The 26,124-nt window shown below is 54.5% G+C and overlaps 3 protein-coding genes and 1 pseudogene across 3 annotated transcripts; 2 read left to right on the top strand and 2 right to left on the bottom strand.

The window, feature by feature from the left end:
* Nucleotides 1-74: 74 nt before the first annotated feature.
* CCDC87 (coiled-coil domain containing 87) lies at nt 75-4,427 on the top strand. The gene has a single exon (XM_059709986.1). The coding sequence runs from the start codon at nt 144-146 to the stop codon at nt 2,694-2,696; it is 2,553 nt and encodes an 850-aa protein (XP_059565969.1). The 5' UTR covers nt 75-143; the 3' UTR covers nt 2,697-4,427.
* Nucleotides 4,428-5,687: 1,260 nt separating this feature from the next.
* Nucleotides 5,688-5,827, bottom strand: LOC132242478 (U2 spliceosomal RNA; annotated as a pseudogene).
* A 1,218-nt stretch (nt 5,828-7,045) lies between these two features.
* CTSF (cathepsin F) lies at nt 7,046-12,006 on the top strand. Its single transcript, XM_059709989.1, has 14 exons — nt 7,046-7,342; nt 7,550-7,648; nt 7,917-8,001; nt 8,091-8,152; nt 8,281-8,356; nt 8,936-9,049; nt 9,173-9,318; nt 9,405-9,501; nt 9,581-9,661; nt 10,480-10,599; nt 10,680-10,744; nt 10,843-10,933; nt 11,308-11,366; nt 11,448-12,006. Exons 1-14 carry the CDS (start codon nt 7,130-7,132, stop codon nt 11,520-11,522), a joined length of 1,383 nt encoding a protein of 460 aa, XP_059565972.1. The 5' UTR covers nt 7,046-7,129; the 3' UTR covers nt 11,523-12,006.
* Nucleotides 12,007-12,138: 132 nt separating this feature from the next.
* Nucleotides 12,139-25,550, bottom strand: ACTN3 (actinin alpha 3). Its single transcript, XM_059709985.1, has 21 exons — nt 25,307-25,550; nt 21,065-21,179; nt 20,772-20,891; nt 20,345-20,431; nt 20,168-20,255; nt 19,618-19,696; nt 19,451-19,532; nt 18,436-18,521; nt 18,075-18,167; nt 17,408-17,638; nt 17,161-17,308; nt 15,983-16,133; nt 15,331-15,439; nt 15,107-15,247; nt 14,661-14,843; nt 14,112-14,246; nt 13,856-14,035; nt 13,326-13,472; nt 13,140-13,205; nt 12,506-12,664; nt 12,139-12,426 (listed from the first exon to the last, which is right to left on the bottom strand). Exons 1-21 carry the CDS (start codon nt 25,448-25,450, stop codon nt 12,268-12,270), a joined length of 2,703 nt encoding a protein of 900 aa, XP_059565968.1. The 5' UTR covers nt 25,451-25,550; the 3' UTR covers nt 12,139-12,267.
* Nucleotides 25,551-26,124: the final 574 nt, after the last annotated feature.

The following is a 26,124-nucleotide window of genomic DNA, read 5'->3' on the forward strand; positions in this document are numbered from 1 at the left end:
AAGGCCCGCCCATCTCCACTGTTCCAGGCCGGGGGCGGGGAGGAGCACTGGCCGCGCAAGCGCACTCTGGCTATGAGGTCCCTGGTTGCCTTAGTAACCGTTTGGACGCCTCTACCTCGACAGCTTACGGCGCCAACGCTAAAATGGAGCCCTTTAAACCTGAACCTGAGCTCCAGCGGTTTTATCACCAGTTGCTGCATCCGCTGTCGATCTTCCCCAGAAGGAAGACGTACGCAGAGCCTCCGAAGCGCCTCTCGCAGGAGGTCCCAATGCTACCGTCCCTACCCGTCTCACGGCTGACCGTGGCATCACTGTGCCGCCAGGTGTCCAAGCGGCTGGCCCGGTGCGAGCTGGAGGAGCCGGTGCCTCCCGCGGGCCGTCTCCGTTTCCGAAAGGTCATCTTGGACGAGTTGAAGTGCAGCTGGCGGGAGCCTCCCCCCGAACCTAGTCTGAGCCACTTCAACAACCAGAGGCTGCGGAAGCGGGTGCTGGTTTACGTGCTGCTCAGCTGCGAGCAGCTCTTCTTACACTACCTGCGCCTGCTGAAGACAATGCCGACTTCCACGCACGTCTTCACTGAATCCGCCACGCTCACCCGGTTGGCCGCCAACCTCGCCAGGGATTGCACAATCTTCCTCACCAGCCCCGAGGTCTACCGTGGCCTGCTCGCCGACTTCCGCTCCCTGCTGAGAGTACAGCAGGCCCAGGGCGGCGTATTCAAGCTGCGCCCCTCCGGACCCCCTGCGGCTTCCAAGCCTCCTAGGCCTCACGGAGCCAGCTCTGCCCAAAAACCACACTGCAACCTCAACCTGAGCTATCTCATCCAACTCAGCCGCTCGCGAGAGCTGCTCAGTGAGCCCAGACCCGATCCTGTGAAGGAATTAAAGTCCATCCCTCAGCTAAAGAAAAAGACTCTTCGCTGGCTGCCTGCCATGCAAAAGAAGGGAGAAAGCTTCACTTCCTCACAGATTGAGTCATTGCCCCGGTATTCGGTGGCTGTCACCAGCATGTCTCCGCGCACCTCCTATTTGCCTTTCTACGCCCAGCTTCATAGGGGCCGGTCCATGCCCTCTCTGCGCGAGGGCTGGAAGCTAGCAGATGAATTGGGCCTTCCTCCCCTCCTCCCTCGCCCCTTGACCCCACTGGTCCTGTTTGCAGAGAGCAAACCAGAGCTGGTAGAGGACATGGTGGCCGAGGACCTGAAGCAGATAAGGAAGAACACGAAATTGGAGCGGACTCGCTACGCACCAATGGACTCAGGTGTGTCCCCGCTCCTGGGGGCCCTGACCCACCACCCAGCCACAGCACATCGCATAGAAGAGCTGCAGAGAATGTTGAATGAGGAAGAAGAAACCTCTGGGCAGTGGGGCCCCCAATTCCCCAAACCCCCTCCACTTCATCCACAGCCAGTGACAGTTACTTTGAAGCTGAGAGATCAGATCGTGGTCCAGGCAGCTGGTGTACAAGTCTCTAAGAGAAAGTTTTTGGATTCCTTCCACGTTGAAGAGACTGGAGCCCTGTACAACCACCTAATTGGTGAACTGGATTCCAAACTGATCGAGGAAATGGATATTGATCGCTTCATTGGTAATAGCATCAGGGAGGTCTATAAGGAGTTGATGAGCCGTGTCTCTATTGACCACTTCTCTTTTGACCAGGGACCCTTGATTGAGCCGGCAGCCAGTAAAGACTGGTCAGTGTTCCTATCCTCAGCCTTTCTGCATCAAGATAAACAGCATCGTGTCATCAACCCCAAGCTGGTTGGTCTTTGTCCCAAGAGAGTAATCACTTTCCAGTCCTCTCTTTCATTGTTCCAAGTAAGCAAAGGTTGGAAGAGACAGCCAAACAAGACCTCAGGAATGAACTGGTTGAAAAACCTCGCGTGTTCGGATGACTATTTCAAACACCTCACCCACCAGGAGACAGATTTCCTCCATGTCATCTTCCAAATGTATGAAGAGGACGTTCCTGTGGAGATCGTGCCCCCTGTCAGAGAGTCTCTAAAGTTTCAGCATCCACCTCCATTGTTAGAAGATGAAGAGCCAGATTTTGTGCCAGGAGAATGGGATTGGAACACGGTGCTGGGCCACCGTCTAGAAACTAGGAGGGCCAGCCTCCTGGGAGAACCCCACAGAATCCCGAGCCTGCAGAAGCGTCTGCAGCGGTTGTGGTCCATTCTTGAGGTTCCTGACAAGGACCGGATGGACATGGCTATCAAGTACAGCTCCAACGCCCGCCTGAGGCAGCTGCCTTTATTGCTGAGTGCCTGGGAGCAGACCGTGCAGCCCATTCAGCTGCGGGAGATATTGCTGGGGAAACTGGAGTGGTTTGAGCGACACGCCTCTGACCCCAACCGTTTCTTCCAAAAGACTAGCATGGATCTGACTCGTTTATTGGAGGAGAATCAAGTCCGAAACCGCCTACACAGGAAGCTCAATCTAATGGAGGCTCCGTTGGTTTCGCTCCTAGAGGAGGTTGAGGTCATCTTTGGTGAGCCAGTGACGTTCAAGGGGCGGCGCTACCTGGACAAGATGAAGCTTGACAAAGTGGAGATGCTTTATTGGCTGCAGCAGCGGCGCAGGATACATCAACTGGTTGGGACCAAGAATGCCTCCCACTGGTCAGCCATGTTCAAGAAGCTCAGCACGAAGCCTTTAATAGCCCCTAGGAATACTCCCAGTCCAAGTAACCGCTAATCCCTCCCTCAACCCCCAACACCCAGCAGCTCATCCAGACCTCTTGACTGCTTGGGAAGAAGAAATATTTGGGAGTGCAGGGTTCAAGAACATTGTGCTTCCAACTACCAAGGGACTGAGATGAATACTTTATTTTGACAGTGAAATTCTCATAAAAGAATCCCCAAGTCCAGTATCCCCATTTATGTCAAGCTAAGCACTGTACAGCCAAAATCTCATGTATCAAAAGAACTGAGTCCATCACTTGGAGTTCATTGTAATGGAAACCCATCACCTTCGGAATACCTGGGCGTTTCTATCATGCTACATTAAATGGGCTGACAGGGCCCCCAATCAAAAGGCTCTGTTGCCTAATGGTTGCCTTCAGAGCTAGGACTCTGGAGTTAGTAGATGTGGGTTTAAATTCTGGTTGCATACCTTGGGCAAATTACTTAGCTGCTCTGCACCTGGACCACCATATGTCAGGTGAAGGGTTGAGTCCAGATTGTCACTTCTTCCAGTTTTAGCATAAACTTTTTTATTAAAATTTTATCAGTTCTTACAAGCATACGGTACAAAGTATACAAGGGTATGTACTGAAAAGTAAGTCTCCTTTCCATCCTTACCTCTAGTAACTCAGTTCCCCACCCTGGGGGTTACAACTGTTACCAGTTTCTTGTGTATCTTTCCATTTCCTTATTCAGAAGATAATTATTGAGTACCTACTAGCTATTTTATGCTTGGTTTTAACACTAAACAAAACAAAGATCCTTATCCTTTGTAGTTTACATTCTACTGGAGGGAAATAGTCAATAAGCCATAAACGTAGCTTTAAGCCATAAACCTAAACACATTGAATAATAAGATGTTAGCAGGTGATAAGTACTGTGAAAAAAAAAAAAAGAAAAAGAGTAGGATAAGAGGGGGAAAAAGGGTGAGGGATGTAGTTTTAATTGGGGTAGTCAGTATAAGTCTCAGTGGGAAGGGAAGATTTGAGCAAAGGGTTGAAGAAGGGGAAGAAGTGAACCCCATTTAGGACAACTTACCTGACAGCCATTGCAAAACTCTAAGGCAGGCAGGTAAGTGGGGTGTCTCAGAAAGCAAGGTGGCCAGTGTAGGTGGAGCAGAGCTGGGGGAGAGATGAGTCAGAGGGGTCATGACAGGGTGCCGAAGGGCAAGTTAGGTCATGTAAGGCCTTATAGGCCATTGTATAGCCTATGCACATATGAGCATATGTGTATATATTATCTATACATATGCTGATAACTAGCATTCTGTACCTCTGCTTTTTAAACTATTTTTATTGATATATTTTTAAAAGAGAGAGATATTGATTTGTTGTTTCACTTATTTATGCATTCATTGGCTGATTCTTGTATGTGCCCTGACTAGGGATTGAACCTTCAGTTTTGGTGTATCAGGTCGATGCTCTAACCAACTGAGCTACTCGGCCAGGGTTTTACCTCTGTTTTGCTCCTTTCTTTTTTCATGTAACATGCCTCAAGCTCATTCCATATCAATATACATTAAGCTGCCTTATTCTTTTTGATATCTATATAGTATTCCACTGTGTGTATTTTTATTTATTTATTATTGGACATTTACAAACAAAAAAAATGCTCTAAAAATCCTCACTCATCTATTTAGGATTGCAACTATTTCTATAGTTTAAATTCCTGAAAATGTAATTATGTCTAAGCATAAGCTTTTATAATTTTGATAGACATTACTGATTACCCTCCACAACTTGCATTATCACCAATATTGTATAACTATACTTCTTTCCCCACTCTCAACAATCGAATGTTATCAAATGTTTAAATCTTTACCATCAGTAGGTGAAAAATGGCATCTTATTTGAGTTGTGTTCTTATTTCTTTTATGAGGGAAGTTGCATATTTCATACATTTAAAGCTATTTTTATTTCCTTTTCGATATAATGCCCATGCCTTCTGCCCACTTTTCAATTGATTTTGACCATTTTGATTTTTGAGCACTCTTTATATATTCTGGAAATTTAGCTAACATGTTAATAGTTACCTTGTGCAGAACACTTTCCCTGCATGATTTCTTAGACTCCTCATGGCCACCTATGAAATATGTATTTTAATCGCCATCTTGCAGCTGATGAAATGAAGGCTTGGCTAGGTAAAGTAACTTACCCAGAGTCATAAAGGTAGTTTGTTGGAGAGCCAGGATCCAAGCCCAGGTCTGTGTGAGCCAGAAGCCTACATGTGTCTGATTCTATGAGGTAGGGTGGTAAGAGCTCTTAGACACAGCCTGCCTCACCTGCTGGCATAGGTAATGTAAAAGCCTCAGAACTCCACCACTCACCATTTGCTGGCACAAAAACTTCTACTTTGTATAAAAACAGCATTTCTCAACTCTTCCACCCAAGTTTCCTTTTGAATGGAGGAACGTAAGCAAGCATCTTGGTCAGGTATGAGGGATTGGGGCGTGGAGGAAGTAGAGGGAAGCCGTGCTGACCTGAAAGGCATGAGATGAATTTCTTTAAAGTCTTTCATTTTTGAAAGTTATGCAAAATTTACACCCTACTTCATAATATTTTCATATTTGTTTTAATATAAAAACGATGCTCGAAATTATTTATATTTGAATTAAACTGCCCCTTGGGAAGACATGCTATATTTAGCATTTCTATTCTGGCTTCTCCCCTGGAATACGGCTGCATTCTCCTGAAGTTACACATGACCCAGGTGAGAAACGCTACGGCAGGGTCAGCAGACTTTCTGTGGAGGGTCAAACAGTAAAAGATTTTGGCTTTGTGAGCCACATGGTCTCTCTCACAAGGCTCATTTTTGCGTTTGTCCTGTGAAAGCAATGATAGATAACAGCTTGACGAAATGGAGAGGGCTGTGTTCCAAGAAAACTTTCTTCCCAAAATAGGCAGCCTGCCAGACCGGACCCTCGGGTTGTAGTTCACCAGCCAAAGTGCAACAGCGTCAGGCCCTTTACAACGCGTATCCTCCAAGTCACACCTGCCAGGACTAGAGTAGGTGATCTTTAACATCAGTCTCCCTCACTCTCCAATTATCAGGTAACCCTCCACCCACTCTATGATTTCTCTAACTCCCTTAAACTGATAAGAACAGATACTACACTTGATCTTAGCCAAAAGGCCGAGAAGCGATTCTAACTCCCTTAGATGCTCTCTTCCCTTCTTCTTCTCCCTCAGCTTGGCATGTCATGCAGGATTATTTCTTTTTCTCCTCTGTAACTCCACTAGACTGTGAGCTCCAGCAGACAGACAGCGCTAGCCTAATGTAACTGCTCGTGCCTCTGTTATCCAACTCAGGTGGTTCACCTTTTGGGGTGCTTTATTCAAGAAGGATATGTGGTTGTTGCAAGGTAGTTTTATTTACTCGCAGCAAGTAAAGAAGAGGGGATTCATACCCAAAGCTCGATCTCCCAGAAGCTTACCATTGCTTACATACGCTATTTGGTCAATTACTCATTGATTTCAGTTGGCTACCCTTAATGTCAAGCTCATCCTATTTACAGCTGGCCTGCAAAATACTGTGCCACCGTTTAATATTTAGCAAGAATAGTCTTTAGTAAGAATGGCCCAGGCGTTGAGACCCTTGTCCTAACATCTCCTCTTGCTAGGCCCTGAGGAGTACCAAATGGTTGCATGGTTTTGTTTGACCCTCACAATAGCCTGAGGAACTAACTGCCAATCCAGGGAATATTAGCTGCCATTTTGCTGATGAGAGGCCTCAAGGAAGAATCGAACTGTGAATCCAGGCTCTGAGGCCAACTCCCTGGGTTCAAGTCCTGCTCCATCACTTAGCTGATCTTTGGTAAACCGTTTAATCTCTCTAAGCCTCTAGTTCAGTGGTTCTCAACCTTCCTAATGCCGCGACCCTTTAATACAGTTCCTCATGTTGTGGCGACCCCCAATTTCATTGTTACAAATTGAACATAATTAAAGCATAGTGATTAATCACAAAAACAATATGTAATTATATATGTGTTTTCCGATGGTTTTAGGCGACCCCTGTGAAAGGGTCGCGACCCACAGGTTGAGAACTGCTGCTCTAGTTCCTTAATTATTAAATTGGGATTACATTGACTTTGCAGGATTGCTACAACGATTATATGTTAACATGTAATAAAAATGCAATAAATGTTAGTTATTTTTATTCTTAGGCTAGCTCCGGAGACCTAAGAGGGTTATTCCCAGGCTGGGGCTCCTGCAGACGTGGATTGTGCCAGGACCCGCTGGTCCCCGCCGGGCTGGACCCCACCCACCTGCGCAGTCAGCGCGCCCCACGTGCCTCGCGTAAACAAATGAGTGCGCAGGCGCCCCAAACGGACGTCCATTGGCCGGCGCCCAGGAGCGGGGCGGGGTTCAGGCTCCAAGGTCTCGACTGCTCCGTCGGGCCGGTTGGTCGGAGCTGTCTGTGGACGCCGCCGCCGGCTTCGCCCTCGCGATGGCGTCCTGGCTGCCGCTGCTGTGGTTGCTGGGGCTGCTCCCGGCCGCTGCCCCCGCCCCGTCCCGCCGAGACGCCGGCGCGCAGGCCTGGGAGCCCGCGTCCCCGGAGCTGCTGCGGCGGCCCGCCCGCTTCGCCCTGGACGCATACAACCGCGGCCTGGCTGCCGGGGCGCGGGCCGTGCTGGGGACCGTGAGCGGTCGCGTCCGCCGAGTGAGGACGCGGCTGGGGCGGGGACGCGGGGCGCTAGTCCGAGAGATAGGAACTTTGGCCTAAACTTAGGGTGGGGGCACTGGACGGCTGGGCACCTTTGATTGGGATGGGGGAGGAGACGCGGAAGGGCTGTGGGACCCCAGAAGACGGGGCTGCGGTGGGAGTGGCTGTGCCCGCCTCACCCGCCCCACCCACCCCTCCAACCAGGCGGGCCGAGGGTCGCTGTACTCTCTGAAGGTGACGCTGGAGGAGCTGCCCTGCAAGGACCCCATGGTGTGCCAGCTCCCTGTGTCTGAGAAAACCCTGGTGAGTGATGGGGCTCCCCCGTTTCCGTGTGCCAGGCTGAGTCTGGCAGCAGTGTGTGTGTGTGGGGGGGGGGGGGTCAAGCCGAAGGGAAGGGATCTGAGGCAACAGCTACTCAGGTCACTTCCCTGGACGCGGGCCGGGGACCAGGCTTTAAAAGGTAAGATGTCTCCACCGTGGGGGTGATTGCCTTGGGGGTGATCCTCATCTGGGAGGCCTCCAGCGCCATCTAGCCGAGGGCCCCCAGACTGGCTTTCTCCTCTCCCCCTAGCTCTGCAGCTTTGAAGTCTCGTATGAGCTAGGAAAACACGCGTTGCTGAAGCAGGACTGTGGCCCAGTAGATACCAAGATGAAAGGTGCTGGGATTGCCCAAGGATGCTGGGATAGCCTGGGTCAGACTTCATTCAGGGTTTAGCCGTGATTTCTTTGTTCCAATCCCATCCAGATGACAAAAATGAGACTTCCAGTCCACTCCTCCCACTGTCGGACAGGGACCCTCTACCTCAGGTGAGGAGTCCTTCTCTCTCTGGGGAGCTGGCTGCTGCCCTATATCCCCTCTCTTCCTCTCACCCTGGCCTGGGGCTCCCTGGTCAATCTGAGAAGGACTCCTTGTAAAGACCCCTCTGCCTTTCCAGGACTTTTATGTGAGAATGGCTTCGCTCTTCAAGTACTTTATCACCACCTATAACCGGACATATGAGACGGAGGAGGGTGAGGACCCAGCCCGGGGTGTACGAGTCCCAAACAGATCAGGCCTTCCCCCACTTTGGCACCTTGGTGTTGGGAGGGGAAGGACAGGAGAGGTAGTGCATCCTTTCCAGGACGCCTAAATCCCCACGTTCTTGCCCAGTTTCCCGGGATTGGGCGGCTACCTCAGGGATCTGACTCTCTCCCATCGGATCTTCCTGGTCAGAAACCATGGGCCTCCATCATTCTGGGTCGAGTGGGATGGAGCAAAGGACAGATTTTCTCTGCTGGAGGCCCCTGGCGTGGCGGCCTTTTCCTATGACCTCCTGTCTGGGGGTGCTCTTTGGAGCCCGTTCTGGTTCTGCCTTCACACCTGAGAAGTCATCACCCCAGTTTGGCCCCAAAAGTTTGTCACACCTCTCAATGTTATCACTTGCAGGTCTGCCCCCTCCCCCCCCCTTACCTGCTCCAGGGTCCTGTCCTTCCTGAGCTTACAGAGCCCACCCACTCCCCAGGGAAACCTCTGCCAGTTAGCCCCAGGCACTCCTCCTTTATGATCTGCCTGGAGTCCCAGCCCCTCCTCTCCTGCTCCTTGGTCCTCAGAAGCCCAGTGGCGCATGTCCGTCTTTATCAATAACATGATACGAGCGCAGAAGATCCAGGCCCTGGACCGTGGCACAGCTCAGTATGGAGTCACCAAGTTCAGTGACCTCACAGGTAGGGCTGGTGGCCAGAGCCATCATGGAGCCTAGAAGAGACAGGACCTGTTTCTAAGGCCCTGATCAGGGCTGTCTTAGAAAACTTCCCCCACCCCCATCCGCTGCCCACCTCTGCCCACAGAGGAGGAGTTCCGCACCATGTACCTGAATCCCCTCCTAAAAGAGGAGCTTGGCAAGAAGATGCGCCTAGTCAAGTTCGTTGGCGACCCTGCCCCACCTGAGTGGGACTGGAGGAAAAAAGGGGCTGTCACCAAAGTCAAGAACCAGGTTGGACCCTCAGAAGTGAGGGTGGACGTGAGGATTGCCCTGGGGTTGGGAAGAGACCCAGCCCTGACTCTGCCCATCTCTTGTAGGGCATGTGTGGTTCTTGCTGGGCCTTCTCAGTTACAGGCAACGTGGAGGGCCAGTGGTTCCTGAAGCGGGGGGACCTGCTCTCCCTCTCTGAGCAGGGTGAGCATCTCGCTGTACCCCCCTGTGCCCAGCCCAACTCCTCCCAAGGGCTCCTTGGGACCTACGGTGTGTCTCCTAGAGCTCGTGGACTGTGACAAAGTGGACAAGGCCTGCATGGGTGGCTTGCCCTCCAACGCCTATTCGGCCATAAAGACTTTGGGTATGCATTAATGGGGTCAGGAGGGACAGTGGGAGCCACTTCTCCCTCCACCTGAAGTCACATTTTGTGAGGGGGAGAGACATAAGCATGGGAGTCACGTGAATTGGGTTTAAGCCTTTGTGCTGACCCTGAAGTCCTTGGGCAAGTCAGTTCTTTCAGAGCCTCACTTGCCTCATCTGTGAAATGGGGCTCATGCCCACCTCATAGGATTGCCTTGAGTATCAAGTGAGGAAATATATGTCAAGTCCCTGGCACATAACAGGGTCTTGATATTTTTGTTGCTTGGAGATCTGTATTTCTAGCCACTGCGAAACCAGGTAGTAACTCACCTCCCTCTTGAGGGGAGGTGTTGAATTAAATGGGCAATTCAGTCAAGCAGTGGGCTGCAGAGAAAAGGATAAAGGGCTGAGGGACTGAAGTGGCCACATAGAAACTGGTCTGGAAGCCTGGCGGGATCGGGGCCAGATGGGGACCCACACATGCCCTACAGGAGATGGGCAGAGTCAGGGCTGAGTCCTGTCAGAGCAGGACAAGCAAGCCAAGGTCAAGTGCCCTAGGAAAGAAAGCAGGGACAAGCGAGGAGTCAGCAGTTGGGGGCGAGTTCCATCTCTGCCACTTTTCTCACTGGTTACTCCCTCAACCCCCTGAGTTGACACTCTAGATTGAGGCTTTTCCGCAGAGGGGATGGCCTGTGTTCTGGGGTGGATGAGGAATGTGAAGCCTTGTGGATAAGGGGCTTAGCATAGCCTCTGCCTAGGAGAAGACTGAGTGTATGCGCCTTTTCTCTACTTCCCCATCGACTCCCCACCGTTGCCCAGGAGGGCTGGAGACAGAGGATGACTACAGCTACAGTGGCCACTTGCAGACCTGCAGCTTCTCTGCCCAGAAGGTCAAGGTTTACATCAATGATTCAGTAGAACTAAGCCACAATGAGCAAGGTGAGTGAGGGATGGGATGGGGACAGGCCACGTGCGGCTGGGGCCCGGGGGCCCCTGATACTGCCTCTCTCCTGTCTCAGAGCTGGCGGCCTGGCTGGCCAAGAACGGCCCCATCTCCATTGCCATCAACGCCTTTGGCATGCAGGTAAGGCCCTAGCCCCCCTGCCCCTGCTCCATTCCTTGTTGACTCCTCCCCTGCCTCTCCTTGGAGTTGGCCTCCTATTGCTTATTCTCCCTCCTTAGTTCTACCGCCATGGAATCTCCCACCCACTGCGGCCTCTCTGCAGCCGTTGGTTCATTGACCATGCTGTACTGCTCGTGGGCTATGGCAACCGTGAGTTCTGCTGACCCCTCTCTGCCCACCCACCCCAGGTCACAGCAGCTCAGGACCTCTAGGGGGAAATCTGGGGAAAGCCTAGGAACCCTTTCCCCCCAGCTATGGGCCAGGTGGGATCATCCATCCCCTCTGTGGACGGGAAGGCTGAGGCAGTAGGAGGTTAAACTGTACGGACAGCTAACCTGCATGAGGGGAGTAGGTAGGTACCCTTCCTAAACCCTAGAGCCCCAGGTCTCCAGGTGGGTGGTCGGTGGGCCTGTCTCTTTTCTGCTCTTTTCCTAGTACCTGTCACACAGTAGGCCCACAGAAGATACTTGAAGAGTGCAGAGTGCTTGGGGCCCTGACTCCCTGCACTCCCCACTACTTTCCAGGCTCTGATGTTCCCTTCTGGGCCATCAAGAACAGCTGGGGCACTGACTGGGGTGAGGAGGTGAGTCTTGCCTGCTCAGCCCCTGGCCCTCCAGCCCCCACCCTGCCCCAGTGCCCTCACCCCCCTTCCCCTCTCTTCCAGGGTTACTACTACTTGCATCGTGGGTCTGGGGCCTGTGGTGTGAACGTCATGGCCAGCTCAGCAGTAGTGAACTGAGGAGCAGCAGCTCAGGACCTGGTGCTGACCAGGGCAGTGCCTCCCCGAGCCGGACCTGCATTTCCAGGTCCCTCCCCAGGAGGCACAGCTGGCTCAGGGATGGGTGCCGGGTACCTCAGGGTGAGCAAAGGGCACTGGGTGAGGGGTACAGCCTCTATCCCCTCCACCCAGCTCCCACTCTGAAGTTCCCCAGCTGCACCTTTGTTAAGTTGTGGTAGCCAGGAGGGTCTTGGGGTGAAGGATGATGTCTTGGCAGCTGCGGCTGGGCCAAGAACCCTGGGCTTAGGCAAGGAACAGGTGGGAAGCAGATATTCTGGTCTTAAATTCGGCTTGTCCTCAGTAGCTCTGGGTTCCTGACCTGGCTTTTCCCTGGCGTTAGAAATTCTGGTTCCCTGGAGTTGGCGACAGTATCCCCTTTCATGTCTAGACAAACTGTTGTAACCACCCTTTTCTAACAGCAATAAAGAGGTGTCCTCAGCTCCAATGTGGTGTGAATGCTCAGTCCCTGAGGTCAAGGAGGGGTGGTGGGGACCCCTGGAGGGTTAAGGTCAGGCATTTAGTCCTGCCCAGGAGCCTAGGGCCCAGCTTCTCTTTCAGGAACCAAAAGGAGACGGAGTGGAACCCATGGATGGATCTTTATTCCGAAAGAGTTTGCTGGTCTTTCTTAGGGGCCCCTGCTCTGAGATGGATGGGATCAGTCAGAGGGAACACCCTCTTTCCTGGAAAACCTCATCAGGGTTTGAAGTTAGAGGTCACTCTCACCATAGAGGGCGCTGGAGAAGGCCGTGTAGTCCAGGGCTCCAGCTGGAACCCCGGGCCCCTTGGAGGGGGTCATTCGTCGGATGCAGTACTCAGCCTGCTCAGCTGGGAGCTCCCGCCGCAGCTCCTCTGGGGTGATGTAGTTCTGCGGAGAAGAGGTATTGAGGACCCACAGGTCCTGTTCCCTGCCCCAGCCTGCCAGCCCCTCCATGCCCGGGACCCACCTTGTCTCCCGCCAGGATCTTGAAGGAGGCCACAACTTGCTCGGCTGTATCAGTCTCGGCTGTTTCTCGGGTCATGAAGTCAATGAAGGCCTGGAAGGTCACGACCCCAGCCGCATTGGGGTCCACTATGGTCATAATGCGAGCAAACTCCACTTCCCCCTGTAGGGATACAGGCCAGGCATCATGCCCACGGGTGCTGAAGCCAGGAGGGCTCTACATGCCCAGCCTTGGCTGCACAACCCCAGGAGCAGGGTGCTCCCTTTCTCCCTAGACTGCAGCCTCTGTCAGCTCTGCCTTTAGGAAGTCCTTTCCACTAGGCTGAATCTGCTTCCTGCTGTGGCAGTGCCCCTTTTGCCCATTGGTCCTGGTCTTTTCTCCTGGGACTCCCTGTAGTGATGCAAACTCAAGATTTGGAGACACAGAACTAGGTCCAAATTTCCAGCTATGTATCTTCGAACAAGTTAATCTACCTCTGTGAGCCTTTGCTAGCCCCTGTCTGGAATGGTCTAATTCTGCCTAGCCTCAGTGGGTGTGATGAAGAGAAAATGAGGTCATGGATGTTAGGGTGGGAGGCACATAGCAGGTGATCCATGTAGGACAGGGTACTGATGGGAGGAGGGTGAGGGGCACTCACCAGGTCATAGCCCATGGAGATGAGGCAAGCCCGGAAGTCATCAGGCTCCATCATCCCATTCCGCTTCTGTAGTGGGTAAGTGGGTGTCAGGCTTGGTCCTCAAACCCCACCAGCCCCCAAGTCCACCAGCCCCCAAGTCCACCAGCCCCCAAGTCCACCACCCCAGTAGGCTGGGCCCTTGCTGACCCGGTCAAAGTGGTTGAAGGAGGCCCGGAACTCATTGAGCTGATCCTGGCTCAGGCCCTTGGCGTCTCGGGTCAGTACCTGGTTCTCCACCTCGTTGATGGTGCGGGCGATGGTGGTGAGCAGCTGCTCCCAGCCCACACGGATGTGCTGGGAGAGCAGGAGATGGGCTAAGTCAGTGGGCAGCCAGTGCCTGGCCACAGGCTCCAGCTCCACCCCCAACCCACTGTGAGACCCTGGGTAAGTCTTCCTCTCTGGACCTCCGTACCCATCTGGAGGTTCCACTGAGTGACCTCCCGTGGCCCTTTCTGCCTTAAAGTTTGATGATTTATTATGTATTAAGTATTGATCCAATCTGGCCTGGCTTTAGATTGCTATATGATTCAGGACAGGTCACTTTTCACTCGTGGGTCTCAGTATCCCCATAGGTACATTGGGGGATGTGGCCAAGTGGAATTGGGACCCTCCTGGAACAGATGTGCTGTTTCCAGGTGTGGCCACGCCAAGCTTCCCAGCCAGTGCCGCCTCCCCACCTCCATGCCGTAGACGGTGTGCTTATTGTCGAACACCAGGCTCTCCTGCAGCAGCTGGTGGTCGCCCTCCAGCCGGTCAATGTTGTTCTTATAGTTGATGACGATCTGCTCCTGCTGCCTCAGTCCGGCCATCTGCTCCTCCAGAGAGCCAGCCATACCCACTGCCAGGCGCCCCACCTCCTGCAGGGGGACCCGGGCAGGATGAGAACTCTTGGCTCTTGGTGGCCCAGCTCCTGCCCCAATGTCCAAGCCTTACCTCCATCTTCCCCTGGATCCAGGGCCCAATCGCATTGGCTTGGGCTGCAAACTGTCGCCGGAGCCTCTCATTCGCCTGCTGCCGTGCCAGCTCCTCCTGCAACATCTGGTCACGGCTGGGTACCAGCTTTCGGACCTGAAAGGGGAGTGGCTGTGCCAGGGCAGCTCTGGAGGAATCCTGCCCCTCAAACAACCCCTGCTGCTCTGAACCAAGGTGTCAGGGCTTGCTGGGCAGGCGCTGGGGCAAACCACTGAGCCTCTCTAGGTTTGTTTCCTCATCAGTAAATGGTCATCAACTTCATTTATAACTAACTGTTTTGTAAAGGATGCCCACACACCAGCTTTCATTATATTTCACATCAGGCCTGACAGGAAAATGCTGCTGTTAGGGCCTCTTTACAGATACGGCCGACAGGAGGGTGACTTGTCCAGCACCACATGGAGTCTGTGGCAGACCACAGGCCCTTATTTTGGGACACCTGAGGTTTCAGGGTGATGAGAGGCCTCAGGAGCAGGTGGGAAGGAGCGGGTGGCCACAGGCAGCACTGACCGTGTCCCACTTGGTGTTGATGTCCTGTGCGCTGAGCGTGATGTAGGGGTTGGTCAAGCTGGGCCGAAGCCCATAAGTCTGGCAGATCTTCTGGATCTCACCCTGGATGCCCAGGATGGCACCCCGCTCTCGGTCAGCCTCGGGCAACGTCGCCTTGAACTGCTCATGTGCTGTCAGCAGGCTCTGGGGGCAACAGGCAGGAAGGATCAGCCAGGACCCCCACTTCCTGTAAGCGAGAGAAAGGGCAGCACGGTGCTCCAGGCCATCCAGTGGGTCCAGGGCAGGGCTGGCTCAAGAACCCAGTCCTGTCTCCCAGTCCAGCTCTCAGAAACAGGGTTTCCTTCCCCCCATTCCTCAAGAGCCTAAGGAAGTGGCCGACAGCATTTTAGGCCAGCTTCCCTGTCATCTCATGCAGCCCCCCCCACTCCCAGAACACCCACGCCCACCTGGGTCTCCTCCACGGAGTGCACCAGCCAGACGTCCTGCAGGTCCTCCACGGCGCCATCCAGCCAGTTGTTGAAAGGTGCTGCCCGCCGCGCAAACTCCAGCTGCAGCTGGTCGATGGTCTCCAGCAGCTTCTCCATCCTCTGAAGGCCGCAGGAATGGCGGAGAGTCAGCAGTTTGCCCAACAGGCCCCCTCACCTGTCTCCAGTCCAGCCCCCAGCCTCACCTCAAGCGCATCCCGCCTCTTCTGGGTCAGTGTGCCCAGGTTGTCCCACTGGTCGCAGATGGCCTGGCAGCGGCTGTTCACTGAGGCAGCCTCATGGTAGTCTAGCTCACTGGGGGCGAGAAGAGGGGGTGACTGGGGGGCCAGACCGCAGCCCAGATTTCCTCCTGATCCACACCCCGGATGGTGGTGAAGGTGTAAGAAAGCCAGGGCAGGTGGGGGTGAAGCGGGGCTTTCCTGAAGGGGGCGTTCCCAGCGTGGCCCTAGCCTAGGGGAATAGGGGTGCCCACTGGTTTCAGCTTGTCCCTCAGGAGTTTGAATGGAGGGGCGGGATTATGCGAAAAGGGGCGGGTTTACTGGAGGAGGTGCCAAGACGTAGCCAACCCGGTGCGAAGCTGAAGGGAGTGGGCGGCCATGGGGTTGGTGAGGGGCAGTGAGTGGCGGTAGGGAGGAGTGTGGGCAGCAGATCGGGGTGGGAGATGGGGATGGGGATAAGGGAGGAGGGGAGGAGCGAGTGGTGATGGGGAAAGACAAAGGGAGAACGGTCTTGAAGGCAATGAGGATGGGGCGGGGCTCGAAGCCGAGGGGCGGGGCGTTGTATCGGGGGCGGGTCCGGTCAGGGCCACGCCCACTCGAGCTCCTGGGCCACGCCTACTTGAGCTCCTGGGCCAGTGCGGCGATGTGCTCCACGCGGTCCTGGTGTGCCGCCAAGTCGCTTTCAAAGGCCTCGTGGCGCCGTATTAGCGCCCGCACCTCCTGTAGTGATGCCGACTCATAGTCGCGCTGGGTCAGCATTTCCTCCTTTCCTGCTCAGGAAGAGGAGCGCGGCCTGGAGCGGGGCTGTGCCCGCGGAGATTCTTCATCTGGAATCGCAGGTGATCACACCTGCCTGGCCCACCCTAGCGGTTTGCTTTGAGGCGCTGGCCTCATAGAGTGAAATGAAACTCCTGTTCCAGGGCATGGCCGGTCACTGACGTCTGCGTCCCTGACCCTGCGCGGTGGGGGTGGCCTTCGGTACTGATCTGGTATTATCTGATGGAGGACTACCTCCCACTGCCTGAGCCTGGTGAGCTCCTGACGCGGTTTCCTCTGCTCACCTGTGTCCCCAGCGCCTGGCATTTGGCAGACCCTCTATGAATATTTGTTGGACGAGTGAATAATGAACCTAAAAGTGCTTGGAGAATGACAGTTACCATAATTATGCAAATAAAAACATAGTTATAATGGCAACAGCAACCATTGATTGAGTGCCTCTGCATTTTGCAGAAAAGGTCATTGAAATTTAGAGGTTTGGAGATCTCGGGGTCACCTAAGTGGCCTTATATTTAAGGACTTCTTATTATATCAAACCATCATTATTTCTCATACCCATAATCCATTGTTAGTGTTTGTCCATTACTTTTAGGCAGGAGTCATTCGTTTGTAGGACTAAAATCCTGACAGAATACAGAATGGCTGTGTTCATACAGAGTAATATATGCGACTCGTGCAATATTTTGGCATCAATATACTTAGAGCATAACATAAGTGACATTAGGGTTAGGGATTCTCTTATGGATACCTGCTACATATACAAATAAAATGCTAAATGACAAATATATTAGAGCAGACCTCCAGAAGGCCAGACCCAGAAGAGAAGGGCCTGGCTCTACACATAAGGAAACTGTAGCCCAAAGAGGGGCCGTGACTTGGTTGCATAGCAAGGGTGGGACCAGGAAACAAGTCTCCAACTTTCCGGCAGAACCCCTACCCCTGGCCGGCACATTCTGCCAGGAGTCCCACTCTCTCCAGTCTCCACCCCAGGACAGAATCAAGCCCCAGGAAGTGTCCTACCCCGGGTCCAGGCTTCGTGCAGGGAGGCCTTCTGCTGGAACTTCTCAGCCAGGTGCTGGAGTCGCTGCAGACGCCGGATCTCCGAGAGCAGCCAGTCCTCGTAGCCTTTCTCCACTTGCTCCAGCCCCCGCCATGCGTTGGCGATGTCCTGTGGGGCAGGCAGAGGTGCCCTCCATCATGGCTCACCCATTGCTCAGAAGGGGACACAGATCCCAAGGTCACCCAGAGAATACGGGCACCGGCTCACCGAGACCAGCTTGCCCTCGGAGGGCATGAAGGCAGGCCGGTGGCTCAGCCGCAGCTTGGTCTGCAGCGTGTTGAAGTTGATCTCCAGCTGGCACTTCTCCTGCACACGGGGCGGCTTGTGCAGGCGTCGGTAGTCCCGAAAGTCCTCCAGCTTGCGCTGCATGGCACTCATGCTGTGCTCGCCCACACGGTTCTCCAGCCACGGGATGGTGCGGCGGATCCATTCCAGCAGCTGCCAGGGCCAGGCAGGAGCAGAGCAGAGAGCTCTGGGCTGGCATGTTCACCTCACCCGCCCCTCTACACCCACACCTAGGCTGTGCCCAAAAGGCCTGGCTCAAGCAGAGTGGGGGTCTGAAGGGAAGAATGGGGGATCCCCACTAGTCTGGGAAGGAGTAGGGTGGTTAATTTCTGAGTCCAGGGACCAGTATAAGTTGGCACAGAGCAAACCATGAGACCACCTAAATATGAGTGAATGGATAAATGAATGAGGAAATGAGTGAATGGTGAGTGAATGAGCAGGAGCATGGAAAGGCAGAAGGTGGTAGGAGCTCGTGAAGATTTCATGAGGAGAGCAAGGCTCCTCTGAGGAGAGGGAGACTTGGCCGGCACAGACCCGGTGGGCAGGTTGGCAGAGCACAGGTGGGGATGGGAGACCCTCTCTGGCTCACCTCACTGGCAAGCTTCTCATACTCCTGCATGAGCCTCTCATTCTCCTGGTTCACAGCTAGCACCTTGCAGATCCTGTTGGCGGCTGTCTCCGCCTGTGGGGTGGGGGTGGGGGTGGGGTAGAGTGGCTGCCATAGAACAAGCTGCCACAGACACCCCCAACAGGAACCGTACAAACAGGAACAAGGACAAGGGGAGCACATCTTTCAGGGTGCAGAGGGCCTTCCAGGCCAGAAGCCTCTGCCCCTGAACTCCCCGAGGACTGCGTGTGTGCAGCCGGGATGTGGCGCTCCCACCCACGGGCCTGGCATCTCCAAATGCTGAGATGCTTCCAAGGTTGGCCCTGAGTCCACAACCCCTCACCTGCTCAGCGCCAGCGAAGGCATGGTAGAAGCAGGAAACATAGGTCATGATGGCCTTCTCATCGGGCTTTGGCGTGTTCACGATGTCTGGGGGATGGCAGCGAGGTGTTTATTGGCCAAACCCAGGGGTGGGAAATGGGCTCATGTCCACACCCAGGCAGAGATCTATCTCCCTTAGAATGGGAGGGGACAGAGACATCTAGCCATGGCCACCAGCTGCCAGCTACATCTTCCTCTTCCCTGAATCCCTCTCTGACCACCCCAGCGTCCAGCCGTCTCCCCCTCTGTGGGGTGAGGAAACCATGTGGGAGTGGGTGAGTGGGCAGACACCGCAGCCCTCACGAGGCACCAGACCACACTGCCTGGTGTTTCTAACCGTCCCGCAACTCTGTCTGTCTTTCCCCCAAGTTCTCATCCACCGATGCCCACACATTCAGGTACCAGGCACAGCAGGTGCTCAGAAAGTGTGTGCTGTTTCAATTTTTAAAAACATATTTTGTTATTGATTTAAGAGAGGAAGGGAGAGATAGAAACATCAGTGATGAGAGAATCATTGATGGGCTGCCTCCTGCATACCCCCTACTGGGGATCGAGCCTGCAACCTGGGCATGTGTCCTTGACTGGACTCGAACCTGGGACTCTTTAGTCTGCAGGCCTATAATCTATCCACTGAGCCAAACTGGCCAGGGCTGCTGTTTGAATTAACTAAAGCCTTGCTTGGGCACAGGGACCAGACATAGCACCTCCCCAAAGGAGCTCTCAGTCTTGAGGGACCAATATGTTCCAAGAGACCCAGGAAACTGGGATATGAGGCGGAGGGGGGGGGCATTCCAGAAGGGAAGGGGAGGCTGGTCCACTAGGTGGAAGGGGACAGGGAGATGGACTAGAGGGGCCTAGAGAGGAGGGCCAGTGGCATAAAGGATTCTGACCAGGGAGCCAGGTAAAGGGCAGGGCTTTCTAGGAGGAGGGAAGAACAGATGTAGAGGTTAGAGACCATGAGATAGTCTGACTCTAACCTTCTGCATCCAACATCTTAGGGATGTCCAGGTATTTCTCTGCCACCTCGAAGGCAGTGTTCAGGTTCCCAATGGGGTCATCCTAGATGGGTATGAGAGGGAGAGATTAAAGGTCAGCTGAGGGCAGAGGTTTTGGGGAGTTGGGGCTGGGGGTGTCGGAGGCCAACCTTGCGCAGTTTGGCATAGTCGATGAGGTCGGGGCGGTGTCGGTGGATGAGAGCACAGAGGGCCAGGCCATCCTTCCAGCTGGACAGAGAGACGGGGGTGGGTCAGGCCCGAGTTCAAGCTGAGGCCCTGTCCTACCCTTGCCCCAGGAGCATCCCATTAGGGCAGCCTCATCTGTCAAATGGAGTAAAGTCTAAACTCCTTTGCTTGGCATTCGAGGCACTTCATTACTAGACTCGGACTACCTCCTGCCATGATTCTTTCACACACCCCAGGCTTAGGCCCCCCTAATTTCTAGATGTTTTTGGCCTCCTGCCCACAGGTTCTCTCTGGCTGTTTGCCCTCCCAGGAATATCTCCAATGCTCCCTCTTCCAAGAAGTCTCCCTCACCCTCCTGGAGTCAATTCAACACTGACTGAGTCCTCCTATTTTCAGACACTGTTCCAGGAACTCGGCTGTGACCTCTCCTCCCCTGCGGCCTGTAACAGGGGCCAGCTCTGGGCCCCAGGGCCTGGCAGAGGCCCGCGCGCTCGAGCGGACCAGCTGACAGACCTGGTGTGGAAGTTTTGCACGTTGACATTGCGGTAGGGCGCTGTCTTCCGCTGGCACCACAGCAGCAAGCCTTCCTTGGCCGAGGTTTCTGGAGGCAGATGGGGGCGTGTTAGCTGGGGAGGGGCCTGAGCCAGGTCCTCTCACCTTGCCTGCTCCTCCCCACCATCCCCTGCTCACCCTCCACAGATATGTCCTGGATGGCGAAGCGCAGGATGATGGTCCAGATCATGCCCAGGGTCATCTTCAGGTTCCCGTCCACGATCTCTACAGCGCGGGGATGGGGCAGATCCCACCTGGGGTTCAAGGCCTGTGCTACCAGCCTCAGCTACCTCCCCCTGCTCTGCTCTCTGGGGCCTGGTCCCTCATCCCAGGGCTGGTGCCTAGTAGGTACTCAACTGTTTTACTGAAAGCTGATTATAACACCGTCTAGGTATCAGGGCATGGGCTGGTGTTTTGGGCACATTTGCTCCTTACAGCCTCTCCCATGAGGCATGGATGGTTATCCCCATTGTTGAGATGAGAAAACTTAAGCTCACAGAGGTGACTTGCTGATGGCAGGAACACCCCCAAAGCCCCCCTAGGCCCCCTCCTGTCACCTCCTCACCTTCAGCCCCGATGGACACCAGCCTAACCCCCTTGCTGGCAATGAAGTCCAGCGCCTTGTTGACATTGGCAATTTTGTGGAAGCGCATCTTGCCTTTGTCTGGCCTGGACAGCCTCTCTCCTGGGTGTAAAAGAAGAGGTAAAGGGTCAAAGGTCATGAGAGGAAGTTGGAGATCTTGTCCTCAAACGTTCCCCTCCATCGCCAATCCCCTGCAGTCTCTGCTGGCACATTCCCCCAGCTCTGGGGATCCCCCTAGGTCCCGGGGTCCCTGTGCACAAATTTGCACACCTCACCTGAAATGACCTCCAGGAGCAGCATGAGCTTGAGGCCATTGCGGAAATCCTCCTCGATGTTCTCGATCTGGGTGCCTGCCTTACGCAGGTGCGAGTTGCACCAGGCAGTGAAAGTCTGGGGGCAGAGAACAGCGCTCAGACCCTAGCGCTGAGGACAGTGCTCAGGCTCCTTGGTTGGGGCAGATCTCAGAGCCCAAGGCCCTGGATTCCAGTCTTGGCTCAGTCACTGACTTGCTGTGTATCTGGGCCAGTCCCTTTCCCTCTCTGAGCTTTAGTTCTCCTGGAAGAGGAGAAATGGGGTCTGGGTCCCATGCAGGTCTCAGTTTGGACGCTGAGCAGTCTCCAAACACTGGAGGGGGCGTGGTTAGACAATCATAAAGCAGACACGCCAAAGCTTGGGGCCCTCTGAGGTACCAGGGCCAATGCAGGATGATACAGCCTTTTTAAAACCTGAAAAATTCTGGGTCAAAGCACATCTGGCTCTGAGGGTTTGGCCCGAGGGACTGTGCACTGTGTGTTTTTATTTATTTATTTATTTTATTTTTATTTTTTTAAATATATTTTATTGATTTTTTACAGAGAGGAAGGAAGAGAGATAGAGAGTCAGAAACATCGATGAGAGAGAAACATCGACCAGCTGCCTCCTGCACATCTCCCACTGGGGATATGCCCGCAACCCAGGCACATGCCCCTGACCGGAATCGAACCTGGGACCCTTCAGTCCACAGGCCGACGCTCTATCCACTGAGCCAAACCGGTTTCGGCAGTGCACTGTGTGTTTTTATATGAGCCCCATCGACCTCTCCGGCTGTTGTGAATTGGCCTCCAGGTAGACTATGAGTGTGGAAGGGCTTTGCAGGCTGTGGAGGGTCAGCTGGGCACTCGGGCCCAGCCTGATCTAGTTTGTGGAGGCGACTCTCCTCCCCTGCCCCCCAGAGTCAGAGCATCTGAAAAGCTGGTCTGGGATGGGAAGGCTGGTATATGGCTGTGTGTCTACTGGGGATGGGGTGACCTGGAGCCTGGCGCACAAGTTTCTACCAAACTACCAAGCTTTCAGGCCTGGATTCTCCTGGATCCATCAGCCATGAAGTCCTTGGTCGAATCCATATTTGGGCTCCAATCCTCTCTTAGGCTCAGCCTCCCCATCTGTACAGCTAAGGGAACAGACTCCAGGTTATCTCAGGTTCCTCTTCCCTGACCTGGCAGGATTCTAGAATTAGAGCATTCCCCTACCACAAAGCCCTGGACGGTGGCCCTGGAAGTTATTTGGAATTCTTTCCCTCAGCCAGTGTCCCCTCCTCAGAAACAGCTTTTCAGATGCCCTAGAAGCTGACCTGGGAGATGATGCTTTAAATTCTTGAGGGGCTGTCATTGCTAAGGGAAGGGGGTGAGCTTCCTGTCACTGGAGGTGTTTTGAGCGCTGAGCACTGCTTGATGGGGCCCCAAGCACAAGAAGGGCAGTTGATTCTCTGCGGTGCCTTCCAGCCCTGGAGTCTGGGATGCCCGGGAAATGGAGGGGGCAGGGGGCAGGCAGGCCTGGGCGGGGCCTCCATGGAAAAGGAGGAGGCATTCTTTCACTCGACAAACATGATTCTTTTTTTTAAAATTGTTGTTGTTGTTAATCCTCACCCGAAGATATTTTCCCATTGATTTTTAGGGAAAATAGAAGAGAGAGGGAAAGACAGAGAGAAACACATCGGTTGGTTGCCTCCTGCACCAGCCCTGACCAGGGCCCGGGCTGGGAGGAGCCTGCAACCAAGGTACATGCCCTTGACCGGAATCAAACCCGGGATCCTTTGGTCCGAAGGGCGATGCTCTATCCACTGAGCCAAACTGCCCAGGTCCAAACATGATTCTTAATGAGATGTGGCCCCTGCCCTAAAGGAATTCACAGTCAGTCAAAGAGTCATGTTGGTCTGAGAAGAGCTGGGAGAGACTGGTGTGCAGGATTCCAGGGGAATTCCCTAAATCAGGTGGGGACCTCTTGGGGAAGGCTAATATTTGATCAGAGCTGTGATGGAGGAGCAGAAATTATTCAGGCAGCAAAGGGCAGGCAAGGGCATTCTGGGCAGGGGCAGCCACGTGGGCAAGTGCTTGGCAGTAAGAAACAGTTGCTAGGTTTGCGGGGCTACAGCTATCTGGCCACTGCCAGAGTGAAGCTGGGGGTGTTGGGCTGTAAATAGTGGGAGGCAGGCCGGAGGGGCAGCAGTGGCCAGGTCACGCACGAACTTGGGTGCTAAGCCAGGGAGTTTGAACTTGACCCTGAGAGCAACAGGGAGTCAGGGAAGTTTTCAGGCGGGGGGGGGGGGGGGGGAGGCGGGGAGCGGCAGAACTGTTTTTTTAAAAAACTCATTCTGGTTGTAGAATGGAGACTGAAGACTTGGCAGAGCAGAAGGGAAAAGTGAGGAGGCGGTGACCGGGACCAGGGTGAGCGAAGGGAAGGTGGCAGGACGAGGTGGATGAGATAGAAACATCTGTTCCTGCTGGAGTACACGCTCCCTGGGCTTGTCCCCTGCTGAGTTCCTGGCACCCAAAACAGTGCCTGACACATAGTTGGACCTTCTCAAGAAATAATGCGTGGATATTTTTGAATGAGGTTGAATGAAGAGGACTCAGGCATCAGGTGGAAGGAGGTGGGAGTGTTCCAAGAAGCAGAAGAGTAGCAGGGATGAGGCAGAGCTAAAGCTGAGCGCAGAGATGTTCGCTACATTGTGATAAACAATGCTGGGTGAGAAAGAACAGACCAGAATGTCCAGCATCCCCGAGAAAGCTGATTAATTTACAGAGCATCTATACTCCTCAGCCATTGAATGAATGGATGAGGTGGGTGGCTGTATGTTGGATTGAAAGGATATTCCTCATATTTTGTTAAGTGACAAAGGCAAGCTACAGAGGCATGTATCTTAAGAAGGACACATGGACCTGGATCAGGGAGAGGCCTGGGTGGGTGGGGGTGAGGATAAGAGTTGCTGCATAGCAGATGGCAGCTGGAGTCAGGGGCAGGAATGACATCACCGGGAGACTGCTGGACCAGCGGGCCACAGCCCGGCTTGGGGACAGGTGCAAGAGGAGCCTGAGGGAAAGCGTGTCACCTGGGGAAGCCTGTCAGCTGAGCCTCCTGGTCCCTGGAGTCATCTCCCGTCACCTAACTCAGTAGAAGTGCTCTGATTCTCAATCCTGGGATTCTCAGATCCTGAAAATCTCACTGAGCACCCCTGTTGCCTGCCCAGTCCTGGAGTCATACTGTTGGCAAATGTTGAGCAGGGTCCAATAACCCCATGGTGTCCTCCCTGTTCCTGGCCTGCCGCTCTCTAAGGTTTTTTCACCCCAGCCTGGATCCACCCCTCTTCTGGGAACCCAGGTGTCCTGCTCCCTCCACTTGGGAAAGTCTGGGAGCGAAAATAGCTCAGGGAGAGGGGGCCGGAGCACCCTACAAGGCTGGGCCAAAGCAGCAGCTGCCCATGTGCCCCTCTCCAGCTCCCACAAGCTGCTGCCTCAGCACAAAGTGTCCATCTGGCCCGAGAGTCAGGTTACTGCGTAAGGGGACCCAGGGCTCCCTCCTCCCCAGTCCTGTGGCCTTTTCAGCAGGGAGGGGTATCCTGAGAAAGAGTGGGAATGCGGCAAGCAAGGGGGAAAGACCCCCAGGTTGGGGGGTGGGGGGGTCCCGATTTCTGACAGCATATGATTTGGGTCCTATTTCTGCCTCTTTCTAGTCCTCAGTTTCCTCATTTGACAATTGAAATAGAGTGACTACGGACGGACACCATGCTGGAGAGCATACAGAGGAGAGGGTGGGAAGGGATCTGGGGTGGTTGTCTGCACCCCAACATTCCTAAGTCTTTTTACTAGTTGCCTGGCTGCTAGGGTGGGGCCTGGGAATATCTAACTAGAGAGGTGGGGTAGGTGTGGGGAAAAAGAGATTATTCTTCCAGAAACCCCCAAACTTGGATCTCCTGAGCTAAGGCCAACCTGTTTTCACCAGGAGAAGTAGGGCAGTGGACCCAGGGGAATGAATCCTGGGGGGGCACACCGGAAACTCTCCTTGTCATCCTAAACCCCTCATGAGGGCTCCCAGCCCTCTCTCTCTTCCAGCCCTGGGGGACAGCAGAGGACTGATGGGCAGAGCCTGGGCGAGGGAGTGGCACTCTGCAGGCTCTGCTCCTGACCTGCTGAGATGACAAGCCAAAACTGACCGGCTTTTCGGGCCTCAGTTTTGCCATCAGGAAATGGGCTGGTACTCACTTTCCGCTGCTGCTTCTCCCAGGCCGGGTCCAGCAGCAGGTCGCGATCCCAGTCCTCCTCCTGTTCCATGTACTCGCCGCCGCCGCCGCCCGCGAAGGGCCCCTCCCCGGCCCCCAGACCCTCGGGCTGCATAACCATCATCATCTCGCTGGAGCTCCTGGCTTCGCTCTGCTCGGCGCTCTCCAGGACACAGGGGCCGCGTTAAGTAGCGGCGGGCCCAGCCCCGGATCGGATTCGCGCTAAATATGGGGGCGGGGGGAGGGGCCGAATGGGGGCGAGGGCGCTGGGGTCGGGACCGGGCCAGAAGGTGCACGGGGCCTGGGGACTGCAGAATTTGGGGGCATTGGCTCGGATCCCCTGACGGAGATCCAGGGTTCGCGTTCCAGCTCTGCCGCTAGGGCGCTGTGTGAGCTTGGGAAAGCCACGGGCCCTCTCAGTTTCCTCGTGCACAACGGGGATGACAATAATAATAGTGGCTGCAGACCGCTGTAGACGCTGCGCTTCGGGCCTCCTCCTGACCCTCTTCCTGCGCGGCGCTGGTGGGAAACCGGGAGCCCTATCCCCATTTCACAGTCAGGAACACCAAGGCGCAGAGATGTTTTGAACGTTTCCTGGGGTGACTAAGGGAGAGACTCGAGCACGGGGAGGGGCTCCAGGCCAGCTGGATGGGCCGATGCAGGGCTATTAATATCGGGGAGGCTGGGGGGTCATGGGGAATGTGCTGAGCCGGGAAACCCCGACGCCACCAAGGGTGCAACTCAATCCTGCAGGCACCCTGGAGAGCCAGCCCAGCGAGCCGGGCTTCAGCGGGCGGCGCG

The sequence above is a fragment of the Myotis daubentonii genome, chromosome 9 (genome assembly GCF_963259705.1).
Source record: "Myotis daubentonii chromosome 9, mMyoDau2.1, whole genome shotgun sequence".
Lineage (NCBI taxonomy): Eukaryota > Metazoa > Chordata > Mammalia > Chiroptera > Vespertilionidae > Myotis > Myotis daubentonii.